The sequence below is a fragment of the Mercurialis annua genome, linkage group LG4, assembly GCF_937616625.2.
Source record: "Mercurialis annua linkage group LG4, ddMerAnnu1.2, whole genome shotgun sequence".
Lineage (NCBI taxonomy): Eukaryota > Viridiplantae > Streptophyta > Magnoliopsida > Malpighiales > Euphorbiaceae > Mercurialis > Mercurialis annua.
Window position 1 is genome coordinate 16,138,970 of NC_065573.1, and position 17,720 is coordinate 16,156,689.

General features: G+C 33.6%; 1 protein-coding gene across 1 annotated transcript; it reads right to left on the reverse strand.

Annotated features, from left to right (window-relative positions):
• Nucleotides 1–12,736: 12,736 nt before the first annotated feature.
• On the reverse strand, nt 12,737–14,815 carry LOC126676591 (transcription factor ORG2-like). The gene is made up of 3 exons (XM_050370824.2): nt 14,404–14,815; nt 13,614–13,973; nt 12,737–13,009 (listed from the first exon to the last, which is right to left on the reverse strand). The coding sequence occupies exons 1-3, from the start codon at nt 14,716–14,718 to the stop codon at nt 12,905–12,907; spliced, it is 780 nt and encodes a 259-aa protein (XP_050226781.1). The 5' UTR covers nt 14,719–14,815; the 3' UTR covers nt 12,737–12,904.
• Between the last annotated feature and the right edge of the window lie 2,905 nt (nt 14,816–17,720).

The window sequence follows — 17,720 nt, forward strand, 5'->3', positions numbered from 1 at the left end:
CCCACGTCAAATGGCATTGACGTAGAGAAATGAGGATGCCCCTCACTTCTATTTATAAGGATATGATTTGACTAAAGTACCATTTGGTACTAGCTCAATCACGCACTTCAATTCTGATTTTAATTAGTCGTCCGTAGTCCAAACGGAGACTAATTCCAAATTCCGTCAAACTTTACCCAAAAATCAAATAAAATATAAAACGAATAATATATAATTTATTTTTAATAAATCTCCAAAAATTTACTAGGTCCAAATTAGTCCCGCTTAATTAAAATTATTATGTCTAAATTTTATAAAAATTTGACGGTAGCTTCGTCAAATTATTCCGCGAATATTAACACCAAAATTATTCGCTCGGGATTTATAAATTATTTTATTTTCAATTTAGAAAATCTAATACCATTTAATTAGTTTATAATTAAAACTAATTAAAGTAAAGAATTCAGGGACTAAAGGAAAATTTTTTCCTTTTTAAGCCGACATAGTTAGGGATGGCAATGGGGAGGGGATTCCCCGATCCCCATGGGGACCCGCCCCTAATGGGGTGGGGAATCCCCACCAATTATCCCCATGGGTATGGGGATGGGGGAAGATTATTCCCCATCCACGAGGATGGGGAGAGGACGGAGAGTGTAGTCCCCACCCCATGGAGATCCCCGTCCCCATGGGGACCCGATTTAGTTTTATGTAATTTATTACAATTTTTAGTATATTGGCCAAATTTTAATAATTTTATTTAATTATCAGAATATTAAGTAATGATTTTTAACGATTTTATTTTAATTATTTTATTCTAATATTTAAAATGGCTGAATATTTTAGATGATTAATTAATTTTTGGATAATTTAATTTATAATTTTTTATTATTATTAATATTGAACAGATAGTATTTTTTTTATAAATATTTTATGAAAATACTAAAAATATTTAAATATTTATATTAGAATTAGACGGGGATGTGGGGATCCTCATGGGGATAGGGAATCCACGGGTATGGGGATGGGGAAGAATTAAACCCCATCAAATAAATGGGGATGGAGATGAGGATTCCGCATAGAAGTGGGGACGGGGATGGGGATAGCTTCCCCACCCCCACCCCGCCCCATTGCCATCCCTAGACATAGTCAGCCGCCTCGCCCTTATTCTTTTTCTTTTTATTTTTTATTTAATATATATATATATTTATATATATATATCTTAATTTATATTCGTCCATAACTCGTCGAGCTTTTCGAGTTTCGACATTTTAATTTCGGGATTTTGTCCGAAATCATAAACTCTCCAATTAGAGTGGTATATTGATACATTTATTATCAATATATTTTTATCTACGACGCCCAGTCGTATTCTTTATTATATTAATCCCGTTAATATCCTTTATTAAAATTTAAATTCCAATTTAAATTTTAAACTCATATTATTACGATACTCTTTTACGGATACTTATAAATTAAATTTACGTTTAAATTTAATTTACGTATTCCGAATTTATTAAATCACTTCTCGTGGTTTAATTTATTAAACTTAAATAGTCAAACCTTACTATTATTATTTGACTATTAAGCTTAATTTTTCCGAATATTTTTCTTAATATTCGAAACCTCAAAATATTATTTTTAATATTTTGAATACTCCAATTTGACCTCGTGGCATATTCTAATTACTTAAAATTACGGGATATTACATTCTCCCCCCCTTATAAAAATTCGTCCTCGAATTTAAAATCTTAGCCACATAATTTTATTAACATTAAAATCTTTCATACCTCGATCCTTATGCTTTATGTAGCATAAGTTTATTTCTACTAAAGGTAGATTCTAAAATCCATCCTTACAGTATTCGTGTACAATACACGAAATACTTGTCACGACGCTAGCTCGTCGGTTGCATCTTTATGCAATTTCCTTATATGTCACGATTCATCGTGACTTGGAGTTAACACTCCACATTTTGTTATAAACTAGGTTATATTCTTTATCGTATTTCTATCAACTTCTTAATTACATTTCCTCCTTCGATCAGTATTTTTTACTGAATGTTCTTCGTATGTCAACGAAGTGTAAATCCTTACACTGTTAAATCGTATATACTTACACGATCTCTATCTCTTTCAACTTTCCTTTTCCTAACTTTTTTTAACACAAAGAAGATCTACTTCTTTGATTGCCTAATGCTTCTTATAGCATTAGTTAGTATTTAAACGATTCTCTTAATCGTATATACTATTTCAATTCCACAATTATCATACACTTAGGGTTGTGTATAATCTTACTACTGGGTTTACCCCTTTAAGTCGTTTGTTACTTATGGGCAACAAACGATACTATCTTCTAATCATTGACCTAAAACTTCATAGAAGTTTTAGTTGCCTGTAGACTTCTACTTTATCGTCTAGACTCTCGTCAACTTGCTGTTATATGCAAAGTTTTGAGAGTATGGAACATATGATCTTCATCATACTGTTCACAGTCACTTATATCGAGTCAAAAATTTCTTGATACCAAGATATTTTGACTAATATTCTTTGACATCTCCTCTCATTTCCATTCTAGTTCTGGCAATATTGCCAAAATCAGTATAGTCACTGGCATTCCAGTTTGACTTACTAGTCTTCTAGACATTTTTCTACCATCCTTTTTCACCTCTTTCTTTATATCGTTTCCCTCGATACATTCCTTTGACATCATAGTACCTTTTCGTGGTACTGTGAAAAAAATAATTTACGTGATACTCAGACTATACATGTCTGGTTAACATAATCATTCGTCCTGTTTCAGTATTTTGTTAATAATACTGAAATCAAAAACTTCTCTTTGCTAATCTACATCTAGCACATACTCAATCATCTATTATATCACACATTCCATCATATACTCAACTGGAGTATTTCCACTTCATCTTATACTTGGTTATATCCATAGACTTTTCAGGTTTGAAACCTTACGTCCAACACTTGACTATTCAAAACTTGAACGTCTTACTTAACAGTCGCTAGCACAGTAGTGTAGTATGCATATGATTTCTGCAAACCTCCACACTTCCACTGCGCTACTCTGATATACAACTCACTAACTTTCTCTTTACAGTTAGGTTGTAGGATCTCTATATGATATTCTTCTAATATCATAATCTTTTGGTTTTACTTACCAAGCATCTTTTCCTGTCTAAAAATCAACATCCATTGACTTTTAGTTCGTAAGTAATGTACACATATCCTACAAGTAGTGTCTCTCAACTTCTATCACAATATCTCTTATCTCGTAATTAGTTCGCACTTTATATCACACTTTTAGTGTCTTTCGACTTGTAGTGTGACTATAACTATTGTCAATTCCTAATCATCATTGACAATTTACCTCGTGTTTTCTCAGTCATCGAGGAACATTTTCTATAACTCGGTTATGTTATATATCATAACATATCTTTACTTGATTCTTTAATACTCAGTGTACTATAACTGTTACAAATCTTGTACACTAGTCAGTCATTCCTTTAAATCCTCAAAACATACTTTCTGTTGATTTGCCTAATCAACTTTCACCCCTTTCATGGGTTAACTCTTATTACTGGTGCATAGATTTTTTAAAAAAAAATCTTGCAACCGTCATTCGCAATACTTTGCGAAATTCAAGAAATTTACTAATTTCTATAACCACGCTGGTTACCTTCACTTATTAACCACATCGATCTTTCTTAGATCAACTACATATGATCTATGATTTCTAGTGTTTCAAAATTGTCACTCACTTTTAGAGAACCTAATTTAATTCTGACGTTCTATCAGAATTTACAACACTGGTCGAACACATTGTGCTTCTCCTTCTTTTATTATTCACATAGACCAATTGTCCATTAATACCACTTCCAAAAATAATCTAGAAATAGTTTGACTCATTGTTCTTATATATCTCATAATGATAGTTGAAATGTTCACTCATTCCATATTCATACATCAGAACTAGTATTACTCATACTACGTTCTGCAAATCCACTTATCGAATTTGACTTATGGTACCTTCACAGTAGACTTTAGTTTAACTTCTTTCTTATTCACGTTTTGCAAATGTGTGAGATGTATTTCTATTATACTTCTCTATTCTCTTCGTGAAACACTCATTTGCACACTTATAATTATATCTACTACTGACACCTTCACTGTCAGTGTACCTTATCTCAATCTCAATTGAGTTTACATTAGTGACTTTACTTACACCATAGCCAGGTAAAGTCAAACTAACAATCATGCATATCGATAAAATGTTTCCATGTTACTCTTAATATCGATACACACTAATCGCAACTTATGTTTTCTCTTCTCATTCAATTACAGCTTATATGATTCTTTAACATAAGCTCTTCAACTCAATACTTTTTTTCCATATACTTTCTCTTTTAATGATTTATCTTTCACTAGTACGCCTATTTCATCGTAACTCGTTTCATACGACGTTCCTTTCTATATCTCATCTTTATCTTCTCATATAGCTTTACTATTTGTTGTGTCCCTTCATGGGTCTACAATATTTTTCTTTTCATTATAGTAGAGCTCTAATCTAGATATATCTACTCTCATCATATTGTTTATCTCAAACTTTGACTTGCTCAGAATATTTCATTCATTCTGATGCATAACATTCTCAGACCTTACATCTTTGATCTGACTATCGCTACATATTATTCCTTAGCCTTATACATATAGCCTATTTGCTCGCAGCTAAGAGTCATCCTCAATAATCTATAGCCATTGCTACATTTAATTAACATACTATCAATATCTCGCTCCATTTTCAAAACATTCATATTAAAAATAAACATTTGTTTCACACTTTCCACTTTTGGTCGGCCATACTTTACACATTTCTGGCCCGACTTTCAAATACATGTACTCTACATGTATATTCCGCACCAACCAGCCAAGACTTCATAGTCATAAGGCCCGGTTTGGAACATTTCATTTCTGAGCAGAAGAACCGTTTTCTTTTTCAAGTAGTGTTCGATTCATTATATATATATGGAGCTTACATTGATAATCCTAAGTTAATTAAACTCAATACTTCATACTTTTATCACTTGCACTTTTGGCTCACTGCCAAAATTTGCTCAAGTTTCTCATCAATACTTTCAAAAATATACATCATCTATATTTCTGTTTGACGATCGCAACGGTTAACCTCTAGGCAACCATCTTAGGAATATCATATTCCAAAATTAAACCAATCCAATGGTTCAATTAAAAGTTATCAGGGTTTTACTACACCCTATCTGTTTTCAGACATCATCTGAAACTCACTTTATCAATACACTACCTCAATCAACTACACTTCAAATCGTGTGTCTTTCACTTACCTTGAGTCTTCCTAGACTCAAGTTATACTAATCGCTAGTAAGAAATCGCGTATCTCTAACTTTTTAATCACTACTTGATCAATAGGTGCTATTTCTCCTTTCTTACTCCCAGTGTCTCAGGGTACAATGCCCTAGACATCTTGTTTAAAGATATACTTATCCTTAGCTCGTCGTAACTCGGATATATATATCTATCCGACACAAGTTGTAATTCGTTTAACTACAACTAATTTAGTGCTTTCCTGTCCATAACTTTTATTCTCCAACTTCCATTCTCATATGCTTATGTTTCCCCCCTCGAGAATCGCTTACTACTTGATCTCGAGTATTTACTTTTATTACAGAGTTCTGGTCTAGGTATACTTACAAGAAAAACAAATCTGTTTGAAATATTTCAATAATCTTTGGGCCCTTTCAAAACAATTTGTTCAAAAATTCACTTTTTAAAAAAATATTTGCATAATTATGCATAGGGTGATGACTTCTCATGTCTAGGCACAATTATGCTTTTAAAATCATTTAAATGAATAACCATAACAGGTTATATCATTTAGTTTTTGTAAGTTTCCTTCTGACCTTGAACTCTGTAACCAGTAAGATTTCTCCACAACTACTCCACTTCTCTGAATTCGTACTTCCTTTGTCAATCGTCTCCTTGTACTACTATCGAATGATTTCGACAGTGTCTTCATGTTATTTCCATGCTTGATATTCAAGCATCGTTATCGAATTGTCTAGACGACTCGCACGCGTATATCGCAGTCTTATATCCCAAAAGGGAAGGCTGAGAACCTATGAAACATAAGAATATATCTAGGAGACATGACTCGAATCCTATGTGCTGCAGTAGTTCCTATGAGTACCTATGACATCTACCTCATACTTTATTTCCATGTATCAGCAATGTTTTTAAATTCTCGAGTCCGAGAACTATTGCTCTGATACCAAGTTTGTCACGACCCAAATTCATGGATCGCGACCGGCGCTAGGGAATGGGAGTGGTTGCTCCGAAACCCGTAGCAAGCCTAAAAACCTTTATAAATTTTTCGCGTTTTAAAACATAAAAAGGTTTGCAACCTCGTTGCGGAAACACTTTAACACCTTTATTAAAAACGCGATCGCAATTCAAGATCATATATCTCGTATGATCTGTTTTCAAAAAATATCGTTAAAACCTTTCTCTCGTTTAACGTAAACACATTTATGAAAACCGGGTCTCAAGACCCTGATTGTATTTAAAGAAACTAGAGCGCAAACATCAATCTCAGTTGATGCACCTGCTCTGTTTCCAATACAATTCTAAAATGCTAAAGACATAAAACCAGTGTATCTCTCAAACAACTGGTCATAGCATTCTAGAAAACACGCAGCTTTTCAAACATATATTATATACAGTAGTTCAAATCAGAGATTATCAAAATAGTTTGAACTGTTGTAAACAGAAAGATAGACTTCCCACTACCCGACTACTTGCAGCTCTAGAGGTATGGTTGACATTGACTTCCAGAATTATTGTGGAAGTTTGACCTCGTACTTGATAACCTGAAAGGTGATAATTGGGGAGGGTCAGAAATATAAATATTTCTGAGAGAGTCTACAATTTTACAATTGAATATTCAAATCGCAAATACATAAAACATTTGTATATGTAAAATATTACCAATTAGTCGATCCAGATGAAACCCTACAAGTAAGACTGGTGTATGGGTCTCAACCTATACAACATGGACCTTAGACCGTGAACTGAATCACTGCCGTCTAAGCCGGGTGTCTGGACCGTAACCGTGAAACTGCCATCACAGTAATACATGTGACCGTAGCCGTTACTGCCATCTCAGACTGTTAAGTCAGGGTCGCTAGCACTTCCAACGCCCAATGACATTAACTGACCTCTATGTCAGACACAGGCTCGTATCAAAGACACTACTCGTGATCACACAGTCCTATTGACAAACAATAGGAAGTTTGTTCCAATGGATCTTTCTTGGTTCAAGTATACAAGTGCGATTTGTTATTTAAAACAGTTTAAATATAAATATTCAAAAGTAAAAACCACAAAGCAAAACTCACAGTACTGTCTTCCCCATTTTTAAAAACGTAAGCTCCCATCAAGCTCGTCAGTCAAACACGTTGGTGTTTGACTCGCTAGATCGACCACTCGTCAGATCTAATTAGAATTCAAATGTCAACACAATATTAGACATTGAACTCCTAACTTAAGTCATATCGTATAAACGATAGACTTTAAACAAACTCTGTTATAGACGACACAATAAACAACGCATATAAACTAATCTCAATATTGAACTTCTCGTTCAATATATAATACCACTCTTATTAGACTTATAGTCCTTTTAACATTAATCACATTGATTAATGTAGGGTTATATTAAAACATCACATTGTTTTAATAACCCGACTATCTTCAAACGTCTAGGTTCTTTTAAACCTTTTAAACGTCCTAGTTCATATTTTGATAGTCCACTTATACTCTTTTCGGATCGATTAGAACTAACCAGATCGAACCAAACCGAGCTAGGGCGAAAGTCCAAACCTTTTTCCCCACTGGCCTACTGTGCGTCCGCACGGTAGGGACTGTGCGTCCGCACGGTAGGGACTGTGCGTCCGCACAGTCTACTGTGCGCTCGCACAGTTTCAATACTGTGCGCCCGCACAGTTGAACTGTGCGCCCGCACAGTACGGGCAACCCCGGAATCTTTGATTCCGGGTCGCACCAAACTATTTCCCACACTCCGAAACATTCAAAAACACCAATTCAATAACAATCCAATCCTAATCCGCAATCAAAACGTTAAACCGATTCGAATTCGATCGATTCGATACGGTCGACGTTATAAATTTAATTATAATCCAAATATTTAATAATCGAATTTAAATTATTAATAACCGAATTTAAATTAACGGTTATTATCTCAAATACGTGCGGATCCTCGAAGAAATCGGAGTCGGAATCGCGAAATCGGATCGGAAATCGCGAAACCTAACTCGCGCGTACGGCGCGCCCTCTGCTTGCTAAGCAAGCACGTCAAATGGCATTGACGTAGAGAAATGAGGCTGCCCCCTCACTTCTATTTATAAGGATATGATTTGGCTAAAGTACCATTTGATACTAACTCAATTATACACTTTAACTCTGATTTTAATTAGTCGTCCGTAGTCCAAACGGAGACTAATTCCAAATTCCGTCAAAATTTACCCAAAAATCCAATAAAATATAAAACGAATAATATATAATTTTTATTCGCATCCGACTTATAATTTATTTTTAATAAATCTCCAAAGATTTACTAGGTCCAAATCAGTCCCGCTTAATTAAAATTATTATGTCTAAATTTCATAAAAATTTGACGGTAGCTTCGTCAAATTATTCCGCGAATATTAACACCAAAATTATTCGCTCGGGACTTATAAATTATTTTATTTTCAATTTAGAAAATCTAATACCATTTAATTAGTTTATAATTATAACTAATTAAAGTAAAGAATTCAGGGACTAAAGGAAAAAATTTTCCTTTTTAAGCCGACATAGTCAGCCGCCTCTCCCTTATTCTTTTTCTTTTTATTTTTTATTTAATATATATATATATATTTATAAATATATATTAATTTATATTCGTCCATAACTCGTCGAGCTTTTCGAGTTTCGACATTTTAATTTCGGGATTTTGTCTGAAATCATAAACTCTCCAATTAGAGTGGTATATTGATATATTTATTATCAATATATTTTTATCTACGACGCCCAGTCGTATTCTTTATTATATTAATCCCGTTAATATCCTTTATTAAAATTTAAATTCCAATTTAAATTTTCAACTCATATTATTACGATACTCTTTTACGGATACTTATAAATTAAATTTACATTTAAATTTAATTTACGTATTCCGAATTTATTAAATCACTTCTCGTGGTTTAATTTATTAAACTTAAATAGTCAAACCTTACTATTATTATTTGACTATTAAGCTTAGTTTTTCCGAATATTTTTCTTAATATTCGAAACCTCAAAATATTATTTTAAATATTTTGAATACTCCAATTTGACCTCGTGGCATATTCTAATTACTTAAAATTACGGGATATTACAACAAGGGAACTCAAATTTAACATTAAAACCCAAGTATAACATTATGATTACAAAGTGTTCACTAAAAGTCTTCAAAGGACAAACACAACCAGTAAGCCAAAAACCAATATACATCAGCCCTTGCATATCTAATAAATATATTTTTAAACAACACATGTCATAGTCAAACAATTGAAAACTATTAAAATAAATAACAATTAAATTAAACTAACCTACTGAACGGAGGAAAATAGGGACAGCGGCACGCGGCGGGAATCAGTAGTAACACCAAAGCAACAATGCTAAAGAAGGACCGGAGGCGGGCAACGACGAAAGGGAAACAAAAACAGAAAATGGCAGCGGAAAGGGACATAATCGGCGACTGGAAAGGCTGAGAGAAGGGGACGGTGGCAGAATAAGTTTTTTGGATTTTAGAAACTGAATGAAACAGATCGTTCCATTTAAGAGTTTAGGGCTTTTTATAAAATATTGTTTTTTAAACAACATTTACTTCTATACTACCCTTTCTAAATTTTTAAAGTTTATACCAACTTTCTTTTCTTTTCATACTGTTTTTTTGAAACTTTATTTTTTTATACTAACTCACATTTTCTAACATTTTCTTTTATTATTTTCAATTTTTTCACCATTATATTTTTGCACTTAATGTTTATCATATATTTTAATTTTAACTTTTTTAATTTTGTTTTTTGACTTTTTCGAATTTTGAATTTTTTTGGTTGTTGACATTTTTCGTCAGTTTAATATCAGCATAACATCAACATAATATCAACAACATTTAATAAACTGTATAATATTAATATATAAATATTTTTATGCTAATTTTTACTTTTTCAACATTATTTTAATTTAATTTTTATCTTTTTATTTTATTTCACATATTGTGTGGGTTTTTTCGTTAATACTAAAATCAACTAAATATCAACATAATATCAACACATATTAACACAAGATCAACATTATAACATTACAATAATTCAACATCATTATTGTCTTCTACACCATGCTAAAATCAACAAAATATCAACCAAAAATCAACACAATATCAAAATTGTAGCATTACAATAATTTACCATTATTAAGGCGCAGCTTGATCTCTCTGGTTGAGGCTGCATTTATTCAACTTGACACGTGGAAAGGGCTGACTTTCCTAGTGGCTCTGCTTGGTCTCGCCCCCTTCCCGCACTCTTGCTCCCCACTAAAAAAAGAGTGATTTGTCTTCTTTCCCAATACTAACATATCATTATCTAGTCTCACTTTAATTTTTATTTTTTAGTTTATTGCACGGACAATATTATCCTATTTGTCAATGTTAAAATCAAGAATTATCAATTGATTATCAGCATATTATCAATATAAAATAAACAACAATGTAACATTATAACAATTCATCAATCAACGTTCATCAACAAATCGTTATGCAGAATAAAAAATGCAGAAGAAGAAGAGAATAAAAAACGCAGATGAAGCATTACTTTTATATAAAAAAAAGTAAAAATAAAAATTACAAATCTGAAACGAAGAAGAAGAAGAGATTCAATAAACTTCAGATCTGATGAAATGACTTCGAGCGGCGAGATAAAGGTGGAACAGCGGAGACGGAGCGCAAAAAAAAGATCTGAAAATGCTGATCTATTGAATTGAAGGTGAATGGAGATCATAATGGAGAAGAAGAAGAAGAAGAAGAAGTGTAAGAATGTGAGTTAAAAAAGAGAAGAGAGAGAAATGACAAGAGAGAAAATAATTGTTATTATGAAGGTCTGTTTCAGAGGAGGGGTATATATGTGAACAGTATAAAAGATATAATTTGACCCGTATTTTAGAGATACAAAAGTTACACCCGCATAAAAATAAAAAGTTGAAGAAAGCCAGTTATTTGTGTAGCCCAAGAGTTTGGCGACGAGTTTTGCTATCCGTGGCTAAATTTAGCGACGGATATTTGAAATTCGTCGCTGAACCCTTAAATGAAACGATGGGTTTCATTTAAGGATGATTTTAGCGACGGATTTCAAATATCTGTCGCTAAATTTTCCAAAAAAACTTATGCTTCCTTTTCCCTCCAAAACCCGCCAAATATAGTGACAGAATAGCGACAGACATTTTTTTACTATGCCTTTTTTGAGTATTTGGCGACAGATTTTCATTATGTCGCCAAATCTATAGCAAAATTGGTTAGGTAGCGACAGATTTAGCGTACATCGCTAAAATCCGTCGCTATTTGATAGTTTTCTAGTAGTGATAGAATAAATTATCATTGCCCTTTAAGGTCATCTAACATATTAACAGCCACAGCCGATCATATTTCACCAAACAACTATTGTCTATCATCTAAGAGCTACCAGCTAACAGCTAACATCTATCAGCTACAAGAAACAACTGAACTAAACGGATATATGCCCAACATATTTCAATACTTTTCCAATCAATTCAAAAATTATATTCTCTAACAGTTTTGACTTGGAATACCTACTCATGCATCTCTTCCTCAATATATAATAAAGGTCTAATGTCCTAAAGAAATTCAATATTTTACCTCCTTTTCAATTTCACCCTAACGTCTTAAAATCGCCAATTTATACCCAAATCTACACCTTTCACTTTCAATTATACCCACAAGTAATAAATTTGCCTCTTTTTTATTGGAAAAAGGTTCAAAATAATCATTTATTTTGACTTTTTGAAATAGAAATGAGTTCAAATAAATCATTTATAAGGATATTTTTGAACATTTTTTAAATGAAAAAGAGTCCAAATTAAAAAATTAGGTATAATTGAAACTGAAATGTGTGAATTCGGGTACAATTGGCAAACGTCAAGTAAAATTGAAAAGAACAAAGGGTCAACGCGCACTTTAAACTTGTAAGAAAGGGTCATTTAATCCAATTTTAATTTGTCTGAGCAACTAATCCCAAAATTTTTTATTTTTGGGTCAAATTGCCCAATAATTATATCTTTAAAACATATAAAATACAAATTGAAGCGAGGGATGCGAAAATAAAATTAGAAAGTTTATTAATTGTTGGAATAAAATTATCTTTAACTTATTTTTTGCAATAAAATATAAATTATTGGGTAATTTAACACAAAAATAAAAAATTTTGCGGTTAGTTGTTCAAACAAGTTTAAATCGGGTTAAATGATCCCGTATTACAAGTTCAGGCGGCGCGTTGATCCTTTATTCAAATTGAAAAAGGAATAAATGATTGAGAGATTTTTTTATAACATCAAGCCTATAATAAATAAGAAAAGAGAGTGGAAAGTGATTCTAGACAATATCATAATACAAATTCAGATACTTTTTCATTACTATTTTTAACTATAAATACAATTTACATAATTATAAAAAAAAAATACAATTTACGTATAATAAATAAAACTCTAGTACATTTCATAAATAAAACAAGAAATGTCTCTAATATATTTTTCTTAACCGACAGCTATATATGTTATCCAACATACTGAAATTCACGAAAAAATTCATCCTTCTTCTCATATAAAGACGCAATCTTCTCACTTAAAGCATCACACTCCACTCTATAACTTCCTTCCACCTATAAAATCCAAAAACTCAAATATTAGAAACAAATTTTTAGAATAAACGTAACAATTAAATGTCCACATTATGTTTCCAATAATAAGATGGTTAAAGTTCAGTTCGCTACCCCCAAATCTCATAACATGAATCAGAACTTAAGAATAGCCAAAAAAAATAGGGATATTAAATTCCTTTGGTCACTAGGGTTACCTTAAGTTATAAAATGACCACGTAACTTTATTTTGTTATAAAATGGTCACTGAACTATACCTTTTGTTATAAAGGGGTGTCACCCATATAAAACGCACCGTTTCCACACTAAAATTGTTATGAAAAACACACTAAATTTTTCATGAATTACAAAAAGTCACTGAATCATATTTTTTATTACAAAAGGGTTAGTGAACTATGTTTCTTTTTGTTATTTTCGCTTGCCATGTAAGTACAAACGTTACATTTTATATGATCAATAACACCCCTTTATAATAAAAGGTATAGTTCAGTGGCCATTTTATAACAAGATAAAATTTAGTGATCATTTTATAACTCAAGTTAACCCTAGTGACCCAGAAAATTCAATATCGGCCAAAATAGATATCAAATATAAAAGATAAAAGTACCTGAAAATGTAAATTGTAAAAGACCTTGCCATCAGAAGATTGAAAGGAAGAAGAATTAGTCAAAACAAGGCCTTCCTCCTCCAAGAAAAGCAAGATTTCAGACAGAAGTGTTGTGTTATTGTGGGTAGAAATTTGCATGACAATTTCTTTGTCACCAAGTTGATTAGCAGATACTATTGAGAGAGTATTCTGACAAGTATTTTTTCTTTTGTTTAGTTGAGGATTAATGATTAGATTATCCTGTTTTGATAATTTTAATAAAAGTTCTTCCTTCCTTTGGACTAATGTCTCCAGCTGTTGCTGTAATTCTGGTATGTGCTTCAGCACCATTGAAATTGTAGCTGGTATACTCAGCCTCTTCTGCAAAATTTTGACAATATTACCTAACAGTATATATATTTTTTAATAGTTATTTAATTTTGTACAAATTTAGCATCCTTGGCTTTTCGAAAACGACGTTTTCATTCTCTAATTCTTTAATAACGTTTATCGTAAATTCATTTATATGAATTATTTGATGAAAGTGTCGTTGAAATTTAAAGTGAACCGAAATAAATTGTGAACTTTAGCTTGTTTAACACGAACTTTTCATTTTTACAATTTAAAATTATCAAATTTTTACACAAAATTTTCAAATAAAAAAAAGTTGATATAGACGCGGGTAGTAATATGATAAAATATATTCCATTCAATCAAATGACAGAATTAGTGGATTTTCAATGTTTTGCAATCTTACCCAATTATACCATATATTTTGAAATTAAGAAAAAAAAGTATAAACTAAGCATACCATTCGATCGGAAGACGGAATTAGCGAGCGGAGGGAAGAGTAGAGAGTGTTCATCTTCTTGCGACGATCACGCTCACTTGCATTATGATTAAGCTTCTTAGTCATGGTAGGATCAGCGCTGCTAGTACAAGCTGTGAAAGATGTGGACTGAAGATCAGGCTCTAAGAATATTTCTTGTTGAGCCTGATAATAAAGAAGACTGTTAGTAGTTGGCCGAGGCTGATCTCTAGAAAAATAAGAGACTTGATCAACGGTTGTGGGTTCCTCCAAAGGCCATCCAAAGGTTGGAAATACATTAGGAGATAGTGCTAACATTGTGGATTAGTTAGTTTTAGGAAACTGTTGAGAAACTTTATTTTGCCGAAAGGATGATATGATGATGAGTTATATATACCAAACACTACCCACAACCAATCATTAATTGTTTTAATATTTAATACATGAAGTTTCTGAAGATTTTAATTGATATAATAAGTAATGACGATGCATCAAATAGTGTTGCATTATAAAATTTGGCAATTCACCTTCCCCATAAACTTCCAACATTTTTGCGCTTCTCACTTTAAATTATTAGTATTGTTCCTTCTCCTTCGCATAATCCACTCATAAACTTTAACTTGAAACTAATCGACGGAAACCGAATTCCAACATAATCGTAATGGAACCGAATCATACAAGATTTTTCTTTCTGGAAATTTTTTAGCACTCGTCTAAAAGCGGAAAGCCTAATACATCGGCACTCGATTCCACAAGACTCGCCGAACTTGAAGATCGAAGAGAGATTCGCCTAAATCTTCGTAAAGACCGACTCACAGAGGACTCGGTCAAAGTGCGTCGCCCGAACACATCGCCAGAGATCTAATACACGAAGAATAAAACTAGAAGATCGAATATACGGGATCACTTTTCCATTTGGATACAAACTCCTTTAGAAAATTATTCCTAAATAAGACTTACTTTGACTAAGGAATCACTTTCCTATTCAAACACAAAGCTATTAAGTAGGAATCACTTTCCTATTTAAATTAATTAGGTATTCGCTCAACTGTTATATAAAGACTTTGAGATAATGCCCAAAAACACAATTACATTCAATACGCTAAAACGTTGCTCAAAGCTAAATACTAACTTTAGAATCAGAGAGTTAATTGGACAACCACCGTCTAATTGACCTTCTACCCTGTTTTGCAGGTTTAATCATCGGATTAGAAGGCAGACTCCATCAATCGGCGCTGTTTTTGGGAAAAGTTTGACAAATTCAAGATCGAAAAAACTTTTCTGAACTCAAATATAAAATTCTCATTGAAGGAATGACTTCTAAAGGATCAAACTTTAAAAATAAGCAATCTATCCAAAAAACCTGAACCAGACGCCTCCGCAAGGTTTAAACACCACTAGAACATCCAATGTCACCAGCAACAATGGTCCTAACACCACCAGAGCAAACACCAACACCGGAGGGTTACTCCACACCCAAATACCAGACTCAACAAATTAGGGGAAGCAACCCCATTATCTTCCCAGATCTAGAATGAAGTAGCGAGCCAACTCCAAACGTGATCTTCCCAGAAGCCTATCACGAGTTGTTGAAAAAGATGATAGAAGCATTGCAGGTCAACTTGGACATGATGGCAAAATAAGCTCGGATTTCAACCAATGCTCATACAGAAACCATGAGATTGCTGAGAAATCAATTCATCATCCCATCCGGTCGACGTCGACAAAGAAGAGCAATATAAGGAAGAAATCCTAATAATCAAGGAACTAGTTGAGGAAATCACAAAACGGAAAAGAAGTAATGATGGGCGCGAGACCCCTGAGAACGAAAAGAGAAGAAACCAGAACGAAGGAAAAGAGACAAACCGAGGGAACGCCACCCGAAATGGAAAAAATCCAGATGAAGCCAGAAGCGAGCTAAACTCGAGAAGGGGAGAGCGAAGTGAAAAAGAAAATGCTCTTGCAAAAAGCAAAAGGGAATAAAAAGAAGCTAGAAAGCACAATCAAAGAAGAAAAATCAGGAGGATGAAGGTGAATCGTTAGAATCCCCATAAAAATGTAAAACCATATACGTAGCTGAAGAAGACATGGAGGAAACAATAGCCAAAGCACCAAAGAAGCTAAAAGCTGAAGAGTTGGACATAGACGACTTATGATTGAAAGGTTCGCCCGTATCAACCAAAATCATGGAGGAAACATTTTCTTATAATGTGAAATTGCCCATCTTGCCGACGTTCAACGGCGAAGGGGATGCAAGAGACCACACGTCTAGATTCTCAGCAACAATGGGCTTATTAAGCGTATCAAACGCAATTCTGTGTCGGATTTTCCCCACCACCTTGACAGGGACAGCTCAATTCACAGCCCCATCAAACGAATTCCTAATAGACATCTCACCAACATACCGGCCAAAACGACTACTAGCATCCTAAGGTCGTGCATCCAAGAAGAAGGAGAAACGCTGAGGAGCTATATTGAAAGATTCAACATACAAGCCATGAAGATTGATAACTTGAACGTCGATATGGGCATCGAAGCTATAAGAGAGGGAACACACAACTTTCACAAATCTAATGGAAATAACGCAAAAGAGAGGTCGAGGGATAAACCAAAATCGAGAATAGAGGAAAGACGCCACAAGACAGAAGAAAATAGGCTTTTTGCCCCCAGAGTACATACAAATCAAGGAGTGACCCTCAAGACGATGAACGAAACTACACACCGCTCAACACAAGTAGGACGAACATCTTGATGTGGATAAAAGTATGGCCACCCAAGATGAAAGATGAAATTAGAGATATCAGGAACTTCAGCAAGTTCCACAATGAGAACGGGCATGAAACTGGCGAATGTAGAGACCTCAAAGTGGAAATAGAAAGGATGATTGACACGAGCGAGCTCAGGAAGTTCGTCGCTAAGAAATCAAAAAGCAATGACCAAGGAGACAAAAGACAGCGGGACGACAAAACAAAGGAAAAAGAAGAGGAAAGATTGTCCAAGAAGATTCTAGGGACGATTCATATGATTAACGGTGGAGGCCCCAGCAGCTCTACCGTCAAAAAAAAATAGAGGAAAGAAGTAATGAACATTAGGGAAACCATATTCCTCCGGTTATTTTTGATGTCGAAGATTACTATCCGTTCCTATCTCCGAACGTCGAGGAGTGGGTAAATTCGCTTCTTCCCTCTCACTGTCCTCTACCATGACTACTTTCGGATCCTTCCCTCCAAGTTTTTGACTGCATTGAGCATTTTTCTGTTCTGCTCGTCCGTCTCACAGCGGCGCTTCGGTTCTTGCTGCTGGGCGTTTGTGACCTGATT